The sequence below is a fragment of the Lissotriton helveticus genome, chromosome 1_1 (genome assembly GCF_964261635.1).
Source record: "Lissotriton helveticus chromosome 1_1, aLisHel1.1, whole genome shotgun sequence".
NCBI classification, from domain to species: domain Eukaryota; kingdom Metazoa; phylum Chordata; class Amphibia; order Caudata; family Salamandridae; genus Lissotriton; species Lissotriton helveticus.
Genome location: NC_136057.1, coordinates 1,448,254,187 through 1,448,277,368, shown reverse-complemented (window position 1 = coordinate 1,448,277,368; position 23,182 = coordinate 1,448,254,187). Strand labels below are relative to the sequence as shown.

Below are 23,182 nucleotides of genomic sequence, written 5' to 3'. Positions count from 1 at the left end.
TGTTGCCCAATCCGGGTACTTCGACGCCGACAGCTTCATCCATCGTGGGACAGCTCGCCTCTCCATCCTGGTCGCCGACAACGCCTCCTGGTCCGTGAGATCTGCAGAGCCAGCGTCGCCCACTCACCTAGTCGAGGTGACTACCATCCGGTGCCCTCCTGGTGCCCACTGACTACTGGCTAGTAGTCACGAACTTGGTCCCCTCTGCTTTCAGGTGTCATCCATCTTCCAGATCCAGGCTTGGATCAACTCGAACTATCTTCACTGGTCGCCTGCCAGCATCTTTCTTCCAGGCTCCTGGTCCGGCAACGAGGATTCCCGACGTCTTTTGAGACATATGCAGCTGCAGCCCCTGGGCTAGGTAACTTCGGCATTTCGGTGCCCCAGCATAGCCTCACTATCCAAGGGTCAGGATCCACTGTCGTTTTCTCCCTACCAGGTCGGGTTCGCCCGTGAACACTAACTTTAGCGTTACTAGCTACCATAGACTTTGTCCCGCATCCCGCGTGAGAGTGCACACTCTGCACCCGAGTCCCCTAGGCCTCCTAGAAATAATCTAACGATTCCCTAGTCCAGTCCTAGCGATTCCAAAGCCTATTAGTACTGTACTTACCTGCTAGTAATTTCGCATTCCACTTTGAAAGTATATGGTTTTTCGTGCCCCTCGGGCATTTGTGTATACCGTGCTAACTTAAGTATTTTCGTAAGAGTTTTGTTGTGTGCCTAGCACCCTGTCCTCATAAAGAGTACAGGGTTGTTGTGATTCTAATAAATACACTGTTTATTTTCATAACACTTGTGTGGTGTCCTTTCACTGGGTGTTCAAGGGGTAATGTGATGGTAAAACAGCTGGCTTAACACGCCCTCTAGAGTCTTAGCCTTAGACTGCTCGTATCCATGCTACTAGGATAGCTGATCTATAAGGTTGACTTACAACCAATCATCAATAAGGGTTGTTTGGACTGATATATAGTGATCACTAGAATAGTGAGCACTGCACATCAGGCCAACTTCTCACAGTAGTGCTTCTTCAAAGATTATTTGGCTGTTTTTTAAATTCGTGGAGCAGTTCTTAAGAAGGCAACAAGTGGAGATCCTGCTTGAGAATGTAACCCTTTCTATGGCGCTGTGAGCAAGTCAGGATTTTGCCTTGAAAGACTTTGAAATGGAAAGTGCAATTTTGTACCTCCTAATTGTGATGAGACTAATCTTCCAAATCAATAATTCTTTACCCCACAACCTCTAGCAGTGGCTGGCATGTGTTTCAATCTGATCAAATCTCAAACAAAATCTTTGACTTCCTCCCCCTAGATGCTAGAAACAGTTGCCTTCGCTTTAATAACTTCCAGACTTGACTACGGCAGCAGTCTTTATGCATGAAGTTCAAAGCAGCTGCTTCACAAACTTCAGATGGTACAGCATGCAGCAGCCAGATTGGTGCTCAAACTACCCAGAGTTCGGAATCTGAACCGCTTAGAAGACTTCACTGGGTAACGATTTACAAGAGGGTCTTGTTCAAGATCCATCATTCTGGTGTTCAGTGCCTTTAATTCTACCATCCAAAATACCTCACTGCCTGGTTCTGCTGCCACAGAACTGAGAGGATGGAGAGATCCTCTAATACCAACCATCTAAAACTTCCCCCTTTCAAAATAAAATCCCGGGGTAGGAAGTCTTTCATGTTTCTAGGTGCCAAAGCCTGGAACCAACTTCCAGGTCCACTTCGTTCTATGGACAGTGAAGCCAGCTTTAAAAAGAGTCTGAAGACCTGGCTCTTCCTTGCACCTGACACTCTCTGTTATTCTCTAATCTAGCCAGAGCCCACGGTTTCTCACCCTTGCACCAAAGAGAGACTCCGAGCCCACTGAGGACAAAGAAACCCGATGCACCAGACGCCTACGGCCCGAATCCGAGTGACCCACCAGTCCCAACGACGTCCCCCAGTGCTCCAGAGTCTGAGTCCACCGTAGGTTGACCCCTCCAAGACTCCCCGACGAACAAGTTACTTACCTTCGGTAACGCTTTTTCTGGTAGATACTATATCTGCCTGTGGATTCCTCACCTTGTGAATACCCCCCTTGCGTCAGCAACATTCGGAAATTCTTTTTTCGTAGCCTCGCGCCGACGTGGACTCCTGACGTCATAGAGACACGACCTCGCTCGCGACTCCGCTGACGTCACCGACGCCTATAATAGGCCCACGCCGGCGTGATGACATCAGTTCCGCCCTTTTTTCCGTGCCATCGAGGCACACGGACGGACCAATGACAGTAGAAATATACAAGTATACACAGTACACAGTACTCAAGGCAAAACACACAGTGTTAAGCAAAAGCAGGAAAGCAACTGAAACATTTCCTTGACAATAAAATATATATATATATTACACTACAGTAACTCTGGCATAGAAGAGTGGACAACGGGGAGGCGGGTGGGTCGGTGAGGAATCCACAGGCAGATATAGTATCTACCAGAAAAAGCGTTACCGAAGGTAAGTAACTTGTTCTTCTGATAGATACATCTGCCGTGTGGATTCCTCACCTTGTGAATAGAGTCCCACAGCAGTCCCCACTCCCGGAGGAGGGTGTCCACTCTTCTAAACCAGGAAATCCTGAAGGACAGAGCGCGCAAAATGGCCGTCCCTCCTCACTTCGGAATCCAAGCAGTAATGCTTCGCGAAAGTGTGGAGGGAAGACCAAGTCGCCGCCCTACAAATATCCTCCACAGGCACACCTCTAGCCAATGCTGAGGTTGAAGACTTAGCTCTAGTTGAATGAGCCCTTATACCCTCTGGTGGTTCCTTACCGGCCAAAGAGTAGCAGATCTTTATGCAGAGGACGATCCATCTCGATAAAGTCCTTTTATGGACCGCCCTTCCTTTCTTGCAGCCAGCAAATCCAACGAAGAGCTGGTCTTCCAAGCGAAAGTCCTTGGATCTGTCCAAGTAAAAGGACACCGCCCTCTTAGGGTCCAGACGGTGCAGTCTCTCCTCCTCCTTGGAAGGGTGAGGGGGAGGATAGAAGGTAGGTAGGGTAATGGACTGTCCTAGATGGAAGGGAGTTACCACCTTAGGCAGAAAAGCAGCCCTGGTCCTAAGAACCATTCTATCAACATGAATGGTCAGGAATGGGGGCTTGGAGCTAAGAGCTTGAAGCTCACTAACCCTCCTTGCCGAGGTTATTGCAACCAAGAAGACTGTCTTAAGGGTAAGAAGCCTCATGGGACATTTGTGGAGAGGCTCAAAGGGAGCCCCCATCAAAAAGGTCAATACAAGATTTAAATCCCACTGAGGCACAATGAAAGGTGAAGGAGGGAACATATTAGTAAGACCCTTCAAAAACCTTAAGACCACAGGAGACTTAAAAAGAGAGGGCTGGTCAGGCAAGCAGAGAAAAGCCGACAGCGCCGACAGGTAACCCTTTACCGTGGCAACCGCCAGACCCTGCCGCGCCAAAGAAAGAGCAAATTGTAGAACATTAGACAAATGGGCCCTCAAAGGATCAACAGACCTTTCCCCACACCACGTGACAAATTTCGCCCATCTATAAGAATAGATGGACTTAGTGGAGTCACGCCTGGCTGACAAGATGACATCCACAACGTCAGGCGGGAGGGAAAAGGAATTCAGGTTGCCCCGCTCAATCTCCAGGCATGAAGGTGCAATGTCTGGAGGTGGGGGTGTAAAACCTGCCCCTCCATCAGAGAGAGGAGGTCTGCCCTGAGAGGGAGACGGAGCGGCGGGTGAGAGGAGAGGTGGAGTAGATCTGTATACCACACCCTTCTTGGCCAATCCGGAGCGACCAATATGACTTGGGCCCGGTCTTGGCGAATCTTCCTCAGAACCCGAGGAATCAAGGGTATGGGGGGAAACGCGTAAAGGAGTTGATCTTTCCAACTCAACTGAAACGCGTCCCCCAAGGCTCCTTGCATCGGATACTGGAGACTGCAGAACGACAGGCAGTGCGCATTCTCGCGAGTGGCAAACAGGTCCACCCGAGGAGTCCCCCACATCTGAAAGATGTCGTGAACCACCTCCGGGTGCAGCCTCCACTCGTGGTCGGCAGAGAACTGCCGACTGAGACTGTCTGCACGAACGTTCAGAACACCGGCCAGATGATTTGCCATCAGACAAATCTGATGGTCCTGAACCCAGGACCAGAGACGCAGAGCCTCTCTGCAGAGACACTGCGACCCTACTCCTCCCTGCTTGTTGATGTACCACATCGCAGTCGTGTTGTCCGTCAGGACTTGAACAGACTGACCGCGAAGGGAAGGGAGGAAGGCCTTGAGCGCCAAACGTATCGCCCGCAATTCTAGAAGGTTGATGTGAAGCAACCTTTCCTCTGGAGACCAAAGGCCTTTGACCTCCAGATCCCCCAGATGAGCACCCCACCCGAGAGTGGATGCATCCGTTATCACCGTGGCCACCGATGGGGGAAGTTGAAAAGGCTTTCCTTGGGACAGATTGCCTTCCACGCCCCACCAAGACAGATCCGCTGCAGCTTCTCTGGAGATCCTCACTGACTCCCTGAGGTCTCCGCTGTGCTGATACCACTGCCTGCGGAGACACCACTGGAGCGCCCTCATGTGCCAGCGTGCATGGTTGACCAACAGAATGCATGAAGCCATCAGACCGAGCAGGCGAAGGACCTTCAGGACTGGAACGACCGCTCCATTGTAAAACAAAGGAATCATCTCCCGTATGTCGCGAATCCTTTGAGGGGGAGGGAATGCACGACATACGGTTGTGTCCAGTACCGCACCTATGAACAGGTTGCGCTGGGAGGGCACCAGGTGAGACTTGGGTACATTTATTGAAAAACCCAACCTGTACAACAACTGGGTTGTCTCCCGCAAATGATGGAGCACTCTCTCTGACGACTCCGCTTTGATCAGCCAGTCGTCTAAATAAGGGAATACCGGAATCCCTGACCTTCTGAGATGTGCCGCCACCACTGCCATCACCTTGGTGAAGACTCGAGGCGCAGTAGTAAGTCCAAACGGAAGGACCGCAAACTGGTAGTGCTGCGATCCCACCGTAAAACGGAGATACCTCCTGTGCGACTTCAGGATTGGGATGTGAAAGTAAGCATCCTGCAAGTCGAGTGACACCATCCAGTCTTCTTCTTGCAGCGCTTGAAGAACCTGAGCAAGGGTGAGCATCTTGAATTTCTCCTGTTTCAGATAGAGATTCAAGATCCTGAGATCCAGGATTGGACGAAGCCTGCCATCCTTCTTCGGAATCAGGAAATACCGGGAGTAGCATCCCTGACCCCTTTCCTGCTCTGGGACCACCTCTATCGCACCCTTTCTTATCAGAGTTAAAACTTCCTCTTGCAGAAGAGACAGATGCTCCTCGGAGCAATACCCTTGGCAAGGAGGGAAATTGGGAGGGAATTCCCGAAAGGGAAGGGCATACCCATTTTCTACAAGATTGAGAACCCAAAGATCTGACGTAACCGATTCCCAATCCTGTAGAAAATGGGTAAGCCGGCCCCCAACCGGACCCACATGATCCTGAATGTCGGATCTAGGGCTGCTTCTCAGGGGCAGGAGGGTTGGAGGAAGTGGAGGAGGAAGAGACCTGACGTCCACGAGGACGCACTCTTTGCTTTCCCCTGTAGGACCTGTATAAGGAGTTTTGCTGCTGCTGTTGTTGCTGCTGCTGCTGCTGGCCTTGCCGGAAATTCCGAAAGGCAGGACGGCCAAAACCTCTGAATCTTCTGCCAGTTGAAGAACGTCTCATTTGGAGACCCAGGGATTTAGCAGTCGCCTTGCAATCTTTAAACCTCTCAAGGGCCGCATCAGCCTTCTTCCCAAAAAGGCCTGAACCATCGAAAGGAAGATCTAATAATGTCGCCTGAACATCAGCCGAAAAGTCAGAAGATTTCAAGCAGGCAGACCTCCTAGTAGCGACAGCAGTGCCCATAATGCGCGCCACAGAGTCTACAGTATCCAAACCGCTCTGAATGACCTGGCGAGCCGCTGCCTGAGCGTCAGAGATGACTTCCTCAAAATCCTTCCTGCTGTCATCAGGAACTTTTGGAACCAGAACATGTAAAGAGTCCATCAGAGCGTGTAAATATCTCCCCATCAAGCAAGTGGCATTTGATGACTTCAATGCCATACTGGCAGAGGAGAAGGACTTCTTTGCCACCTGATCCTGCTTCTTTGCTTCCTTCTCAAAAGGAACCTGAGGGAAAGCACTAATGTTCTTTTTGGAGCATGCAGCCTGAATGACCAAACTCTCCGGTGAAGGGTGAGAGGTTAAAAAGGCAGGATCATCAGGGGCAACCCTGTATCTTCTGGCTACACTTTTAGAGACAGCTGGAGCAGACAAAGGTTTTTTCCACACCTCCAGAATGGGCTCTGTTAGAGCATCATTGAAAGGAAGAAGAGGTTCCACCACTGAACTCGGAGAATGGAGTACTTCAGTCAGAATATTAGATTTGAATTCTGCTGTAGGCAAAGTCAACTTAAGCAGACTGGCAGCCTTTCTCATAATCAAATGATAGGGTTGAATGTCCTTAGAAGGAGTACTAGAACCTGATGGTAACTCCCACTCTGGAGAGAAATCCAGGCTTCCTGCTTCTGCCAAATCTTCAAAAGTATCTTCATCCAACTCACCCTCCTCGAGGTCAGATTGTGAGTCCAAAAACCTCCTTTCCTCCAGAAGGCGCTGAGCCTCTCTTCTGGATCTCATCTTGACCCGTTTTGCCCTCGGATCCACCATCGGCTCCGACGGATTCGGAATCGACGTCGGGATCGAATCCGCAGGTTCAGAGGGATGTGTTCTAGGTCGACCCGGAGCTGGCGAAGCCGGAACCGGCGTCGACGGCTTCGGTGGAGCCGGAAAATGCCACGGCGGCGTCGGAGCCGGCATGTAAGGCATAAACGGAGCCGGAGGGTAGGAGTGAGGGACTCCTAAGTTAAAAGCCAAAGGACCCATGGGACCCGAAGGTGCACCAGAGGGGTACCACGACCTCGAAAAGACTCCATACATCGCGTTGAGAAACGCAGAAGGGTCCTGGCCTGGGGCAGGAAATGGTGGATGAAAACCTTCAGGCCTGTCCCGAGGAGCGTTCGGATTCGGCTCACCTAAGGGCTCGGAACCCTCATCCTCATGAGGCTCCTCCTCATCTCGGACCGGGGACGGCGCCGGAGATGGATTCGGAGCCGGATTCGGAGTCGGAGACGGAGCCGGAGACGGCGCCCGTGACTCAAAAGGGGAAGCCTCACCTTCAGGTTCTGGATCCGAAACTTCAATGGTCACCACCTTCGAACGAACCTTCGGTGACCTCGACCTCGACCCCGACTCCTTACCAGAACGACGTCGGGACTCATGTCTCCTCTTCTTATGTTTCCTCTTCTTTGAAACATGGTCCGAAGCCGACTTCGAAGACGACCTTCCTCTAGATCTAGACCTGGACCTCGATCTCGACTTCGACCTCGCCCTTCGAGAACGAGACTTCGACGATTTTCCTTTTCCAGCTTTCATTTTAGCCACCAGGAGCTTCGCCTCTCTCTCCCTCAGGGCCTTCGGGTTCATTTTCTTACACGAAGAGCAGTCCTCCACATCATGGTCCGAGCTCAAGCACCAGATGCAGTCGCTGTGTGGGTCGGTAATGGACATCATTTTGCCGCATTCTCTGCAAGGCTTGAAGCCGGTCTTTTTTGAAGACATTGTCGAAGAGACAGGATACAGAGACGCAGAAAATGTTAATAATAAAGACAACAAAGTATCCGTTGGCTACAGAGATTCCCGATAACCGTTAGCGTCGACGACGCGGAAAAAAGGGAACTGATGTCATCACGCCGGCGTGGGCCTATTATAGGCGTCGGTGACGTCAGCGGAGTCGCGAGCGAGGTCGTGTCTCTATGACGTCAGGAGTCCACGTCGGCGCGAGGCTACGAAAAAAGAATTTCCGAATGTTGCTGACGCAAGGGGGGTATTCACAAGGTGAGGAATCCACACGGCAGATGTATCTATCAGAAATCACCTGCAGCCTCTGCACGAAGACTCCCCAACCGCGAGTGGCCCGGTAAGGTGAAATCCAACCTCAAGACACCCCTGCATCCAGCCGCCCTGTGCCCTGGAGAAGAGGACCTGAGGTGCACCTACGTTCCCAAGCCCTCCAACTTGCCTGCCCAGCTGTTGGTTCCTCCCGGAAGACTTGCTGGACAGAGCCTGCAGCCAAAATCCAAAAACACGGCACCCAATGCCAAAACAGCACCCTGCACTTCACCCGGTGGCCCCTGTGGGTGCACTTTGTGTGCTAACTCGGATCCCCCTTTGCCCTGAGCCTAAGTCCAGGAGCTTCGCTCCCACAACCTTGTGGCCTGCCTGTGAGCAGCCACCAACCGAAGGCCCCCTAAATACCATTGGATAACATTGGGACTCAGCACTCTACAAGCGGAAGCCCTAGTGCTGCTAACGGTGCTTTGAGCGTGCATCCTTGATCCTGGGGGAACCCTAGTTCTAACGCCCGAAAACCAACTCCCAAACCTAAGTACTTACAGTTAAACTGATAACATTGTTTTCTCCCATAGGACTGCATTGACTGCTTTCCTGTGAAAATTTCATTAAGTGTGGAGTTGGTTTTGTCTAAAACCCTAAGAAACTGCATATGTACAAAAACTGATTTACTTACCTTTTCTCTAAGAAATGTCCCAGTGTGATATCTAGGCAAATCACAGCGGGTAGAAAAAGTAACTTAAAAAGTAATCTGAAAAGTAACGTACAAAGTAATCTAAAAAGTAACTGAAAAGTAATTCCAACGGTTTTATGAACAAGTGACTTACCTGTAACCAATCCAATTGCATTCAACTGCACTCAAACTGTATTTAACTGCATTATTCTTGAAAAGTATTATTACACTTACCTGTACCAGGCCTGGCTCTGGAAAATAAAATACAACTAAATAATATATATTTTTTTATACAAACAAATTGGTCTGAGTTCAGTCTTTGAGTGTGTGACATTTCTTGCCTGAGTGTGTACAATAGATGCTTAACACTACCCTCTGATAAAGCCTTACAGCTTTCCCACACTACCACAAATAGAGAGTAAGGTATAATCTACCTTTACCTCTGCCTTCCTTTGGGGTTTCACTGGACTCTGTGCACACTATACCCTACTTTAGTATAGTATATGCAGAGCCAGCTTCCTACAGCGCCCGGATGATCTCATTTGAGTGATAGCACGCTCTACAAATGCTTTATTAATTATTTCATTAAATTTAGTCATTCTGAGCAGACAACTGCTTTCACGTGAAGTATGGAACCATAAGCAAACTGTGCTGCACAGCTTCGAAATGATGGCTGCAACCCAGTTCCGGTCCGGATGTCATCAAAGAAAACACCCAGGGCCGGTCTCTGTTTTTTCAGTTTATATGAAAAGAACTGTGTACAAGTCTAACACAGAGTGTCATGGTTGCAAGGAGAACACAAATTACACATCTTGTGTAGAATTACACAAGGATACTAATGGGGACATGTACACAATGCAAAGGGCCTATGGTCCAATCTAATTTCCGAATAGATGGAAAAAAGACTACAAGGCTCTGACTTTGGAGTCATTTTATAAACGTGGTAACCATAGAGGTATGAAATCCAAACCATCCATTGATGTTGAAATCTGGTCACAGACCATTCACATTTACAACTCGTTGGTCCTGACGGCACTCATGCTTTCCAACCAGAAAGGAGAAAAAAGCAACCTGAAGATGAGGTTTATTGCGTAGGGCATGTTGACAGGGACATAAAGCTTAGTACTAGTAAACAAGGTGCTTTTCCAAGACACAACCATTAGATGGTGGGATAATATACAGAGACAAAATCTGGAAATGGTTCACACTGCAAAAATCACAGGCATATCACCCCACGTTCCTGGATTAGTTACATAAAAAAATAGGTCCCACATCGAGCAGGCTCAAACTTCACAGCTGGACGCTGTACTCCCTATTACTTAGGCATGGCACCATTTAGCCCAGCTCCTATGCATTGACCCTATCTCGGATGCCGTGACTAAGTCACCCCAGCTTCTGCCTACTAATAGAACTTGATGAGAAGGGAGTTCACACTTCATGCTCGTTCAATAATCAGGCTCTCTGTACTGGGATTTCCTATTTGGGTGAATGCAACTTTCAGGGCCATAGAAATGTGCCAACTTATCATGGTTAATGTCTACGTACCCCCTGCCGTAAGTACCAGCGCCTGCAGTATATCAGAGAGAGACACTATTCCTTTCACCACGTTGTTCTCATCCACTGCCACCAGTCGATGAACCTGAAAGAAGAAACAAATAAACTGTTGAACTGAGCAATGTGGAATCAGCCTCAACCCAAATTCCCAAATTACCCATCAGACCTCCACATCTGTTTACCACATCTGCCTCACTCACAGATCCCACACTACCAAAGCGCCTGAATTCCATAATTAACATTAGCAGAGGCTCACGACCACCATCTTTCTAGGGAAGCTAACCTCTGCTTCAAATTCTCCCTCACCCAAACCTCCCATAACCCCTAGCATTCACATTACCTCAGCCTCCACAAGACGGTTAATAATAGTTTCCAGGGTTTCGTGTTTGTAGCACTTGAGCACACCCTCGAAGTATTGTGAGCGATGCCGGAGAGCCTTTGTCACTGACAAATCCAGGTTGTTGTAAGTCTTCTCAGCTGCCAAATTCTGAGGAGAAAGGATCATTGTAATCAGAAAGAGAAGAGTGCATGTGTGAGGATTAAGGGTATCAGTGTGGTAAGGCAAATGTGTTGATGTAGGAAGGACAGCTAAGACACCAGATGACAAACATGTTGTTGATCACACAGACCCTGAGAGCTTGCTACTTCCTCCTTATGTGCCATTTGCACCTTCCATAAACTGCTATCCTGACAGACATACCTGGTGTACCACTGGCAAAATTGTGCTACCCCTAAATACATGTCCTATATGGCACTCACCTCCACTAAACATGTGTTTCCTGGATTTGGGGGCGAGGGAGCGGGGGAGGGGAGGGGGGGTAGGTTTGGGGTGGTGGTCACAAATGTGTAGTTGTGACTACCTTTTGACAAATCTGCACAGAACTTTCCAAGTTTATTCACTTTGGCTCCTTCATTGAAAGTTGTGGTCTGACCAGTCAAGCAGGGGCCAAGAAAAAGGAGTGGGTTGAAGGGTATGGTGGACAAAAGTGTGATTTGCTGCTATTCAACCGTTTGAGAAATCAGCGTTTAAAGAGGTCCTTGGGTGGGCATGAAGAGTTTAACTCTAATAAAAAGTCAGATAGCTGGATCGTTGGCATTTGGACATGCTCATATAGGCCTATTCAAAGTGGATGGGTGGATCCCGATTGACTGGCCTCAACATGGAGAATATGTTGTGGCACCTATTAAATGATTCGGGGGCTCAGTCCGAGGGTTGTGGGATAAAAATAATGTAAACAAGCATTTGCAATGCAATAGGTCTCGCATTAGGAAAGTTTGAGCTATTGGTCTTGTAAATGAGAATTTTTTTATTTATGTGTTGGTTTTGAAAATAGCGAAATTAATAGCTTTGCCATTTACAATGCCAATACTTTTAACTTTTGCAAATGTGACACCTATAGCATTTGTAATGCAACATGTTTTGTATTTAAGTGACTTAGATGTATTGATATTACAAATAACAATGTTTTTTTTTTTAAATAATTAATACTTAAATAAAAGTTATTGTAATTTATAATGGCAATAGCTTAAACTTTAGTAAATAACTTTTGTGAAGATTATGTTCAGTGTATTTTATTGTGGCGAAAATACAAGAAAAGAAGTGAAATATTAACATCTTTTTGTGACATTTGTAATAAAGCTTGAAACATTGAGAGAACATATTTGAACCAGTTGTTGAATAGTTGCACAGATTGATGCTGTGGTGGCGCTGAGTGATGTGGTGGCGACGAGTGATGCTGTGGCGTTCAGTGATGCTGTAGTAGCGCATTGTGATGTTGTGGTACCCCTGAGTGATGCTGTGGGGCCCCAGAGTGATGCTGTGGGGCCCCCGAGTGATGCTGTGGGGCCCCCGAGTGATGCTGTGGGGCCCCAGAGTGATGCTGTGGGGCCCCCGAGTGATGCTGTGGGGCCCCCGAGTGATGCTGTGGGGCCCCCGAGTGATGCTGTGGGGCCCCCGAGTGATGCTGTGGGGCCCCCGAGTGATGCTGTGGGGCCCCCGAGTGATGCTGTGGGGCCCCCGAGTGATGCTGTGGGGCCCCCGAGTGATGCTGTGGGGCCCCCGAGTGATGCTGTGGGGCCCCCGAGTGATGCTGTGGGGCCCCCGAGTGATGCTGTGGGGCCCCCGAGTGATGCTGTGGGGCCCCCGAGTGATGCTGTGGGGCCCCCGAGTGATGCTGTGGGGCCCCCCCGAGTGATGCTGTGGGGCCCCTCCGAGTGATGCTGTGGGGCCCCCCCGAGTGATGCTGTGGTGCCCCCGAGTGATGCTGTGGTGCCCCCGAGTGATGCTGTGGTGCCCCCGAGTGATGCTGTGGTGCCCCCGAGTGATGCTGTGGTGCCCCCGAGTGATGCTGTGGTGCCCCCGTGTGATGCTGTGGTGCCCCTGTGTGATGCTGTGGTGCCCCTGAGTGATGCTGTGGTGCCCCTGAGTGATGCTGTGGTGCCCCTGAGTGATGCTGTGGTGGTGCGATAGATAGAGTGAGGGCGATAGATAGGGCTACGTTGCAGCTGTTTTCTTGATAAATGTGAGAAAAAACGTAGCATGCATCACTAACTCTATTTTCCATGTTAATTTATGACAATTATTTACTGTTTGTAGTAAATAAACATGTTTTATGTAAATCTACGTTGTACTCATTGTAGTATTGTAAGGAAAAAATAATTATGGGGCATGCGGGAGCACAATCGCATCCTTAGGAGGTTAGATGGACTGCTGACTTTCTAAATACCCTGCTTCTGTGCAGCATTTCCAGGCACTCATTTTGACTTCGACACCAGTTTGAATAATGAGGAAATAAAACTCCTTTGATAAGGAGTTTCTAACAGTGTTCTGTGGAAAGAAGCAAATGTGGCTGCACACAGAAAGATGCCAGCCTACATAATTAAAGGAGTACAGACGCGGAAGTTTGTTTTAATTTGTTCTTAGAGAGAAACAGACTAAGACTTCATTAAAAGAAAGTGAGAGCTAAGTAATAACCAGCTCTGTGTTTGTTGAATACTTTCTCAAGCACTTTTTAGAAACTGGTTTAATGAGCTTCGCAGCACATACTTTTAACACAGTGACCCGAAAGAAAATGTTTTGCACCGTTTACATTTCTTCAAGTGGCTCCGCTGGAAGGTTAGGTAGGTTTATTAGCATTGTGAGTCAAAGAACACATAAATTATGGGGTATACATGCGTTAACATTAGAAAAAGGCTACGGAACTTGTGTTAGTCCGGGAAGCATGGAGATCCAGCCTCCGGTTACCAGTTTTTTTTGGTATGTAGCTGCTGCTGACTGCACTGTCCGCGTGCGATAGGAGTGGAGGATCAGCCATCTGTGGGATGAACAGGGCAGTGATGACGCCTCGGAGTTGTCGGGGCTGCATCACGGGGCGAGCCCGAGACTTAAGGCTTGATGTGCTCCAGCAATTCGGAAGCACAGAGAAGCAGCCTCGGGTTACCTGTTTTACTTAGCAGGCGGCTATAGCGAAGTGACTGGAGAAGTAAACCAAGCAGCGATAGGAGGTTATGGTGTGGGGAGAGCATCGCAAGGCGTGAGCTGATCTGCAAGAACGGGTAGAAAGTGACAGAAAGTGTTGGTGTGGGGAGGGTAGAGCGAGACATTAGCTGGTCTGCAGCGATCGTCCGAGAGAAGAAAAAAAAATTAAGACAAGACGCACGTCCGAAACAACAAGCATGACACGGCCGTGAAAGTGAAACTAATATCCCACCTGGCCGTTAAACTGGAGCGGACGAAGAGGGAGGGAGAGAAGCGAGGGGGTAGGTGCCTGCGAGTGGTATAGGAAAGCCATAAACTAAGGAAAGACAGATGGCGCCTGATAGGAAACTGAAGCAGGAAAGTAATCATGCTCCAGATGGCGCCTCGGTGAAAGAGAAGTGCGGGCGCGTCAAGAGAGTACGCCTTTGAAGCTGGGGAACAGGATTCGAGTAGTATCGAGAGGGTCAAACATCTTGTGATTTTGAGAAAATCAATGAATCTTAAATAAGGCTGATGACTGCAGGCTCACTCACTCACCAAAATGAAAGTCCCAACAAGCATGACACTGCCGTGAAAGTGAAACCAATATCCCGCGTGGCCGTTAAACTGGAGCGGACGATGGAGGGGAAGTCTGAATGGCGGGGGCGGGGGAGCAGCTTGGGAGGCATACCATTGAAGTCTGGTGCGAGGCTGATGGGTTTGACGTGTACGCGCGTCTCACACGAGTCCATCACATGAAATGCACGTAATCCGCGCTTGGTCAAGAGTTTGTTTCGCCTACTATATACTCGCCTATTAATCCCTGCGAGATATAATAGGCAAGAACTAAAAACATCAAAGGCCATATAAAGCTCACACACATTTTTCCCATGCAATTTTTTATAGAAACTTTAGACACAGCTACAGTCACAACAGCTAAACAGAATGAGACCACATTTGTCAGAAAGCTAGATCCTGCTCCAGAAAGCGTGTTTTTTAATTATGGTGTAAATGTGTTCAGCAGTCTTTGAGAAAATAAGGTTAAAAATGTGTTATAATCTAGCATTGCAGGCTACTGTGGAGTACCGCAAGTGCAAACCATGAGTTATGATTGGCTGGCTGCATCATTCAAATAAAGTTTCAGCTGCCATTTTATGACCCTGGAACTCGGTTCCCATATCATCAGAGACGAATAAAAATAAACAACAAGATGGAGGCAGGGTAGGGGAACTCTGATCTGGCTGTTGTGGGGGGTTGAAGTCCCAGAGGGACACTCCGGGGGTCAAATTAAAAAGATTGTTTCATTCTGTGGTGCAGCAGTACTACAGGGGTGGACAGTGCATCCCCCATACTAACACACAGTAGTACTGGGGTAGAACCCAAAAACAAAAGTCAGGCCGTGGTGCACTGTAAGACCACGGGGTTGGTCAGCAACTGGGTCTAGCCTAGGTAGTGCGTAGCAGGGGTGTTGCCATCGTTGGGCGGTTGGATAAAGGCAGGCCCTTTGGCCAACCCCCACAGCTTACATGGCGGTATACATCTTACTTTATTTTAGAAAAACCATAGAAGGTCAATGAAAAAAAACCTAAGCTTAAAGTGACATTCCAGTTAGGAATTGTAATATCTTACTTTACATAAAAAATAAAACCTTAGAAATTCAGAGAAAAAACAAAGGTTAACGGGACGGTATAGTTAGGTGATATATTGGTTAAAACATAACGTTTTAAACTCACAAAACCACTGAATGTCACCATTTACAGTTATCTGAAGTAACCATAACTTGTGCCCTAAAGTAACTATAACTCGTGCCCTTGCCATGAACCCTCACATATTACACCCCACACGACATGTTCAATGACTGCATTGATAACACCCCTAATGATATTTCAAATTACATCATTGATAACAACTCTGTGCTTGGCGAGGCACAAGTTATAGTTACATTAGTAGTGGTGTAATTTGGTGTTTTAAAACATTATGTTTTAACTGACTTTCAGCTAACTATAGCGTCCCTTTACCCTTTGTTTTTTTCAGCAAAGGTATACACACACACATTACTATGGAGCACTGCAGTTCGGTCAGAGAGACCAGCTTTGTGAACTGGAGGCTTCCCTAGAATATTTATTCTGCGATTACAAATCCAGTCAAATAAGCTTCCACATATCAGAGTTGGACACCAAAAAGGGGCCTTAGGGCAGTGACTTAGTTATGTGCCAGGTTTAGAATCTTAACCTAAAGCTCCAGATTAATATGGTGTAAACTTGATGAAGTTATAATGGCCTTGAACTGGGAATGCTTTACTCAAAGATTCTACACATCACCCCACAATCGCCCACCTCTAAATGACCACAACCCCTTCATGCACCTTCTCCATTACATATGACCCGATTTAGATCTTGGCAGATGGGATTCTCCGTCACAAACGTGACGTATATTCCATCGGCCGTATTACAAGTGCCATAGGATAGTACGCACTTGTAATACGGCAGACGGGATATCTTCACGTTTGTGACCGAATATTCCATCCGCCAAGATCTAAACCAACCCCATAGTCTGAGTAGGGTTGGTGTTAGAAAACATTCACATTTAGCTGGGTTTTAGCACAATAAATGTAGCTGGGCAGCGTGTGGGGTAAGACGGTGACCAGAGCGTCCTGTTAGTATTGCAATAAAAGCAACACCCCAGACGTCCCATTTTGCTCATGAAGCCCACAAGCAAGCTTCACAAGTCATTGTACTTGTAGCAGACCGCTGTAGGCACACTTAGCCTATTTATTTCACTTTTCTGTAAAATACACAATTTTTTATTAAAAATACGTGAGTAAGGTGGGGAGGTCGTGCCCCCGTCCTGAAGAAGGAGCTTGACTCCGAAACATGTCGACAATGCACACCAGAGGTCCTGTTCCTTAATATAACAGATCCGACCTCACATTGCACTTCTTTTAACAGTACCAGCCAGAGTTCAGAATAAAAAAAATTTTCTTTCAACTCATGTGCCAGGTACTTTTTAACTTTTTTCACCACATCCCACCACTCACTTATAACTAATACACCCCACACACCTAACACCACACATAGTCATTACTATTAGTGCTCCCGCGTAGTCGTAGGTCGTAGCACGCCGCATCCCGATAGAGGGGTGCGAAGACCCCGATGATGAAGCATGACACCAAGGGGCCTTTTGGTGTGTGAGGGGTATTTTACAAAACAATGAGTGCTTCAACATTTGTCGATCACTCTTTTCCCCTCCATTTTTCCTGTTGGATTCTCTGTGTTTACTTAAGTACCCTTGTGGAGCAAGAATCCAGACATTCGCTCTACCTCCCTCTTATGTTTTTGACTTAGGCTGGGCACAAATAAACATGCATACAACTATAGCACAGAATGGCAAAATATTGGCGGGTTACTTACAATGACATCGAACTTGGAATATATGTCAACCACGTGACCTGATAGGAAGACAAACAGATACCAGAAAACTGAGAATTAAAGACAGTCAACAAAGGAGCCACAACATATTAAAGCAGGACCCAGGTTAATCTTAACAGTATCATAGTACAGTAGTGTAGTATGAAGGCACACATTCCATCTAGCAGGGCCTCAGCCAATCCAGGTGGAACCTACTGACCTCCCAGGCAAGGCACCTATCTATCCCAGCAGAGAGTAAGCCCGATATTACATGAAAATAAAGTCATTATGAAGATCATAAAATGAATAAAAATGACAAATTATTTTGAGTAGTCATGAAGAAACATACTAAATATTGGAAACCTTTTTATTTATTAACAAGGTCAACGCTCTAAGGTAGTTTAAAAGATTTGAATAAAGGTTACATTAAAATTTAGAGTTAGGGTTTTGGTAAATGTATGGGTAGGGGTAAGCATATGGTTAGGGAAGATAGTTGCCTGAAACACTGGTTCTCTATAGGAATTATATTAATTAAAGTAAAATACTGAATAGCTCCGCCCATGTGCGCGATCCCAGACTATCTTTAAAGCAAATTCTCTCAATAAAGTAATATAAACGACCACCCATATGGCAGGCAACATTCACTTTAAATAATTTTTCTGTTTCTTTCTATTTTTAAAGAGTAACATAGGTAAAGAAAAACTCTTTCCAGAACCAGCAAAGGTGTAAGAATTAGACAAAAAGTTCACTATCTAAAAACACATGCAAGTTTGTATTTAAAAGAGTTACATTAATTGGAAATGACTCACAGGCATCCAGTCTTTGACAGGAAAAAAATACACCGTCAATTCAAGGCTGTCCATGCAAATCTTCCCTCCAGCAGCGACACAGAGTCAGTAAAAGGTGGTGACATGAAAGGTCAAGAAATATGACGTAGAGATGTCTAATTCCATTCCTATGCCCCCACCAGGGAGGATAGTTTATGAATGTTATTAACTAGTGTTGCAGGTAAAGGACTATCATCTCTACCAAAGGATCTTCATTAATATTCGTAAACAGTGAAAGTAATAGCAAAACCGTCCTTTTGAGAAAGTGGTGGGATATGTTCACAGAAAGGAGACCAATTAAACATCTTGTTAAGACCCCCAAAAATGCATGAGCACTCATAAGGGTGAAGCCATTGGAGGAGAGTTGTAGTCAAGAATCAAGAAATACCAAACAGGAATTTAACTGAACCAGGGCTCAGCGTTCAACTTATCACAGGTATAAACTCGTGTAGTGTACAACTACAGCTTAGGTTATACTATCTACATAACTAAAGAAAAAGTTTCACTTTAAAGCTATATAATGGAGGCAGGAAATTTGGTAACCTGAGTACAGAAGCTTTACTAAACAATTCTTAAGATGCGGTAGCAGCTTTTGTCCCTGCAGAATGGTTGTTACTCTTCCCCTCTCATCCTGTAGGGGTGAACGACAAACAAGTAACATTGCTTTGGTAAGTATCTTTGTGGTGGATACTATGCAGGTTTCTCACCTCTTGTATCCTCTCAGTTGCCAGACAGGATCTAGAAACATTAACAGCTCTCCTGCGCCACTATATGGCAGCATGTCTCCGGACTATGCCGGAACACATGGCACAGAACTGCGTAGGCTGCTACCTTGACAAACTGAGGTCAGCCCCCCCATCCTTTTAGCCATATACTTGGTGGTGGAGAGGAGGTTGACAAGAGTGACCGAACGTGCAGTGCAGAAACATAGACTGGGACTGAACGATAAAACAAAAAGCAAGCATTTGCAATGCAATAGGTCTCGCATTACTGAATATTTGAGCTATTGACGCTGCATTAATATTTGCAGCGCCAATAGCTCAAATATTCAGTAATGGGAGACCTATTGCATTGCAAATGCTTGTTAACTCCTGCAGGGAGTTTAGGATTATGCTAGAGAAAATAAAGCAGATGGGTCAAATGACCCTAAATTTGGCATGCAAACAGAGCGGAGTTTTTTTTCCGGAGTGTTTTTTCCAAATTTACTTTAACTCTGTTCACTAATTGTTGTACAATTTAAAAAACATTTATTAGTCCTCATGCTTCTTAATTTTAGGAATGGCCCTGAAACCTTGAACGGCTGGTCAGCCCACAATTGCAGTTATTTTGTGATACTGCATCATGCCCATGGACTGCTGTGCCATCTGTGGGCTCTGTATTGGAGAATATGTCACTGGGGGCTACTGGGTGCAAGGATGTGCACACTCCCGCGCAAGCTCTGGGCACGGACGTACCCGGAGTCTTAAGTGCACTGCTTGCATACCACTGCAGCTCGCTAGCCTCCTTCCCCCTACAGACTCCACCAATGAGCTATTAAAAGACAAAACCGTACCTAAGGCCTCTATCTCCCACGTCGTTGTTCTGTACGTGGTTTTAATGCAGTCACGCGACACATCACGCTATTACAGGCTCCCTTATCTCACCCACTTCAGGTACCCATATGGTCTGGAAGTTAAGGCTGCTTTCACCTCCCCGTCATTGTATTAATCTCATTTCACTACTACATTGATTTAATCATGTTCTGGTTTACACTCTGCGTCCTCACGTGCTGTTAGAAGAGGGTCGGTGATCAGCAACATTCTTGATGTTTTCAGGTAAGGATAATGTAAAGGCGCATTCAGAAGTCATTCAGTGTCCTCACCACTGAGGTGCTTGATGATGCATCTGCTCACGTCATATGTGATGTCATTAGGATGTCTGTCACGAGGGCAGACTTGTATGTGATCATGAGTAGTGCATAGTAGAGGGGAGGATATGGTGTAGGTGCCGTATCTGGTAAGCGTCAGTAGTTTACAATTACTGGATAATTCCCAGTATATAATCGGACTACTACATACGCGATTTATGCAGCATAAAAATGTATATGCACTCTTTGCAGCCTTTATATGCTGCTTTTAAATGGTGGTCCATTAAGAATGCTCTATGGCCAAAGGGGTCTTTGAGTGGTCTGTGTGAGGCTTGTAAGAAGTAGTGGAAAGAAAGTGTAACTTCGGCCCTAAAACGTAAGTGATAAATTAATTCATAAATATGATTATGTGTCCCTTGAATGATCGCCGGGGGGACTTTTGAAGCACTGACGCGACTAAAGGAATGAATGCCTAATATAATACAAGACCATATGCAAATAAATCTGCTGTTCAGTAGCTGTGAAAGTGTAATGCAGTGTGGGCAGATGTCCGTGTACAGAGCAAAAGCACCGTGCACTGCAGTGTAAGGATGATGATGGATGTGAGCAGTGTTCCAGGGCTGAATTAAATACATCTGCTTTTCAGTAGCGATGAAAGTGTAACGCTGTCGACAGATGTCCGTGTACAGCACGACACACTGCACGCTGAAGTGTAAGGGTGATGTTGGATGTGAGCAGTATTCCAGGGCTGAATTTTACATTTTAGTTTACGAGCTGCACAGTAGTAAGTTGCTGGGACGGCATACAGGGAAATGCTCGCTGGTTAGAGCTAGGTCAGCCGCAGGAAGGGGGCTGGGAGCACAGGGTTAATACAGCAGAAAATAGCAGGGACTGAGGTGAAGCGTAGGAGTACCGGCTGAGACAGAAGAAGTGTCTCCAAGTACAACAAGCCTGCAAGCAAATGAGACGCCGAGCGGTGTGCACGCACATGAACTGAAAGCTAAGAGGAGACGCCATGCGCATGACCTGTCCATACGCGCACATGGTTTGTCTAGCTTCGCTAACAAAACCCACAACAATAGTCTCGCCAAGGCGAAGTAGCGCAGTCGCTGCATTCGCTATGCGAGAACTAAAAAGAAAAATGCATAACCACTGTTCATAAGGGGAAGGCGGCAGGGTAGTAAGGAACCCTAGCTAACAGCATCCACCAGAAAGGTTTAAGTAACTTGTTCTACTGATGGCTACTTCTACCTGCAGATGCCTCACCTCTTAAACCAATATAAAAGCAGTGCCTCCCAGGTAGCGAGCAGGTCTGAGGAACAAAGTGCCCACTTGAACAAAGAAAGGTCGACAAACTGTGACAACAGAAAAGCTTTGCCCCAGCAAGAGGCAATGCAAATACAACATATCAGATACCCAACTTCAGGGGGTCAACATCCACTTCTGCATGCGGTGTAGATGGTTGGTTATACTCCCTGCTACCCTGGTTGGAAAAGGGAGGGAAGTAGCTGGCACCTGGAAGAGGTCATTGTTGGCGGCAGGTATCCTTGCTTTGTCGTCAGATTTTCCTTGGGAAGGAGGTCTGTTATAGGCTGCCAATGGTGGTTGTCGTTGGTGGTATTGCGACTAAAATCGTTGGTTAGTGGAGGAATATGTGGTCTAGCGGTATTGTTAGTATCCCTTCAATAAGATGGTTGCCCTCTTCCTCAAGAACCCCGATAGGACATTTTTTTGTACTGCATGGTACCCAATGACGTGGCCATGTATGTGTCTGTTTTTATAGTTTGGAGAGTATTGTCAATGTTATTACCAAACAAAGCTTCTCAATCATAAGGTAAATCTAATATTTTGGTCTGGACCTGCAGCCTGAAAGTAGTAGCTTTAAGCCAGCCTTGACTGTATAATGCCGCTGCCCCAGCCAGCTACCTGAATCCAATGGTGGCAAAGTCCATGGCACAATCGATTATCTCTAATGATGTGCACTCACCTTCTAGCGATATTTGTTTTGCTTCCCGCTTGATGGCATTTGGGAGCTTGTCCAGATACGGGCAATATCGGACCACATTTGCCGATCTATCATCCAAGTAGAGCCAGGGAATTTGCTTCTCTCTCTGGAAGTGCTGACATAACTAAAAAACGCTTCCCGATGTCATAGAGGCGTCTACCTTCTTTGTCTGGAGGCACTGATAGGAGTGTGGAGTGATTCCTGGATCTTAACTGTGTTGCCTGGGAAATTACTGAATCTGGTTTGGGGTGACTCGTTAGGCAAGTTGGTGCCACCTTCAGTGCCTTATATTTTTTATCTAGTCGTGGCAACACTGCTGCTACTGAAGCTGGATTGCACATAACCTTTAAGCCCTCATCTCAAATGTAATCAATGATGGGCATAGCACTGACCGTTTTCCGAAAAGGTTCCTTGAATCATAAAAGAAACAGTCATTTTGTTTTGCGGGTATAGGCAACTCGATATGTGATGCTGCTCTTTCTAACAGATTGTGGAAACCTCCAATGTCTTCCGGAGGAGAATACACGGGACGGTGATGGAGAGGACAGTGTTGGCAACACGTAAATCCCACTCATCATGGTGGTCAGGGAGTTCACCTCCTTCTCGTTCCTCCTTAGAAGAGGTGGAAATCATGTAGTTAAAACCAAAGGGGGCAGAGCGTTCTCGGTCCTCCTTCCACAGATCTGGAATGATCTACCGGAGAACCTGCGAAAGGAACCAGTTTTACTTACCTTTAGGAAGCTCTTAAAGACCTATCTTTTTAGAGAGACACTGACATCGGTTTAGGTTCTGCCTCCGCTGCCGCTAGTTTTTCTACTCTAGCGACGTGTTAATTTTCTCTAGAAGCGCTTAGAGTCCGGTGGGTGATTTGCGCTATATAAAAATAATATAACATAACATAACATAACATAGTTGCGCTACTTGTGAAGAACGGACTACTGGTGGAGGCAGAGTCAAATGCTGCATGGGCGTTGGTGGCTGAAGAGGCCCTGAAGTTGTCGTAGCCTGACTGTTTTGAACAGGAGCAGACGCTGGAGGACAACTTTTCCTGTCATCTGACAAACTGTGTCAGATACAAGTGCTGTTGGAAGACATACCATGTCTTCTTGATGTTGTTGAGGGTGTTGGTAGTGCTTCTGAGGGGCATAATACTTTTGTTCATAGTAGTCATCCTCATCATAATCGCCCTGTTATTTGAGATGAAGCTGTGAAGGGCTACGTGTTGCACCACAGAGGCTATCATCTTCAGAGTCTTCATCGTCCAGAAGATGGGAAGGTATTAGTGAAGGCACCTTACTTGGAGATGTATGAGCCGGTGTGAGCATTTTTTCTCTTAGTCTCTGCTTAACTACAATGTTTTCTATGGCTATCGACGATGGTAGCGTCAACATGATTGAGGGCTTCGGTCTCATCGTCGATGAGGGATTAGTTGGCGACA

General features: G+C 46.8%; 1 protein-coding gene across 1 annotated transcript in view; it reads right to left on the bottom strand.

Annotated features, from left to right (window-relative positions):
• The window catches only part of PRKAG1 (protein kinase AMP-activated non-catalytic subunit gamma 1), a 160,701-nt gene that overhangs the window by 31,082 nt on the left and 106,437 nt on the right, over nucleotides 1–23,182 (bottom strand). The window contains exons 10-12 of the mRNA XM_078685813.1: nucleotides 17,070–17,107; nucleotides 10,543–10,689; nucleotides 10,194–10,287 (exon numbers count right to left, since the gene is read on the bottom strand). Coding sequence (XP_078541939.1) covers nucleotides 10,194–10,287; nucleotides 10,543–10,689; nucleotides 17,070–17,107 — 279 coding nt within the window. The remainder of the gene's footprint in view (nucleotides 1–10,193; nucleotides 10,288–10,542; nucleotides 10,690–17,069; nucleotides 17,108–23,182) is intronic.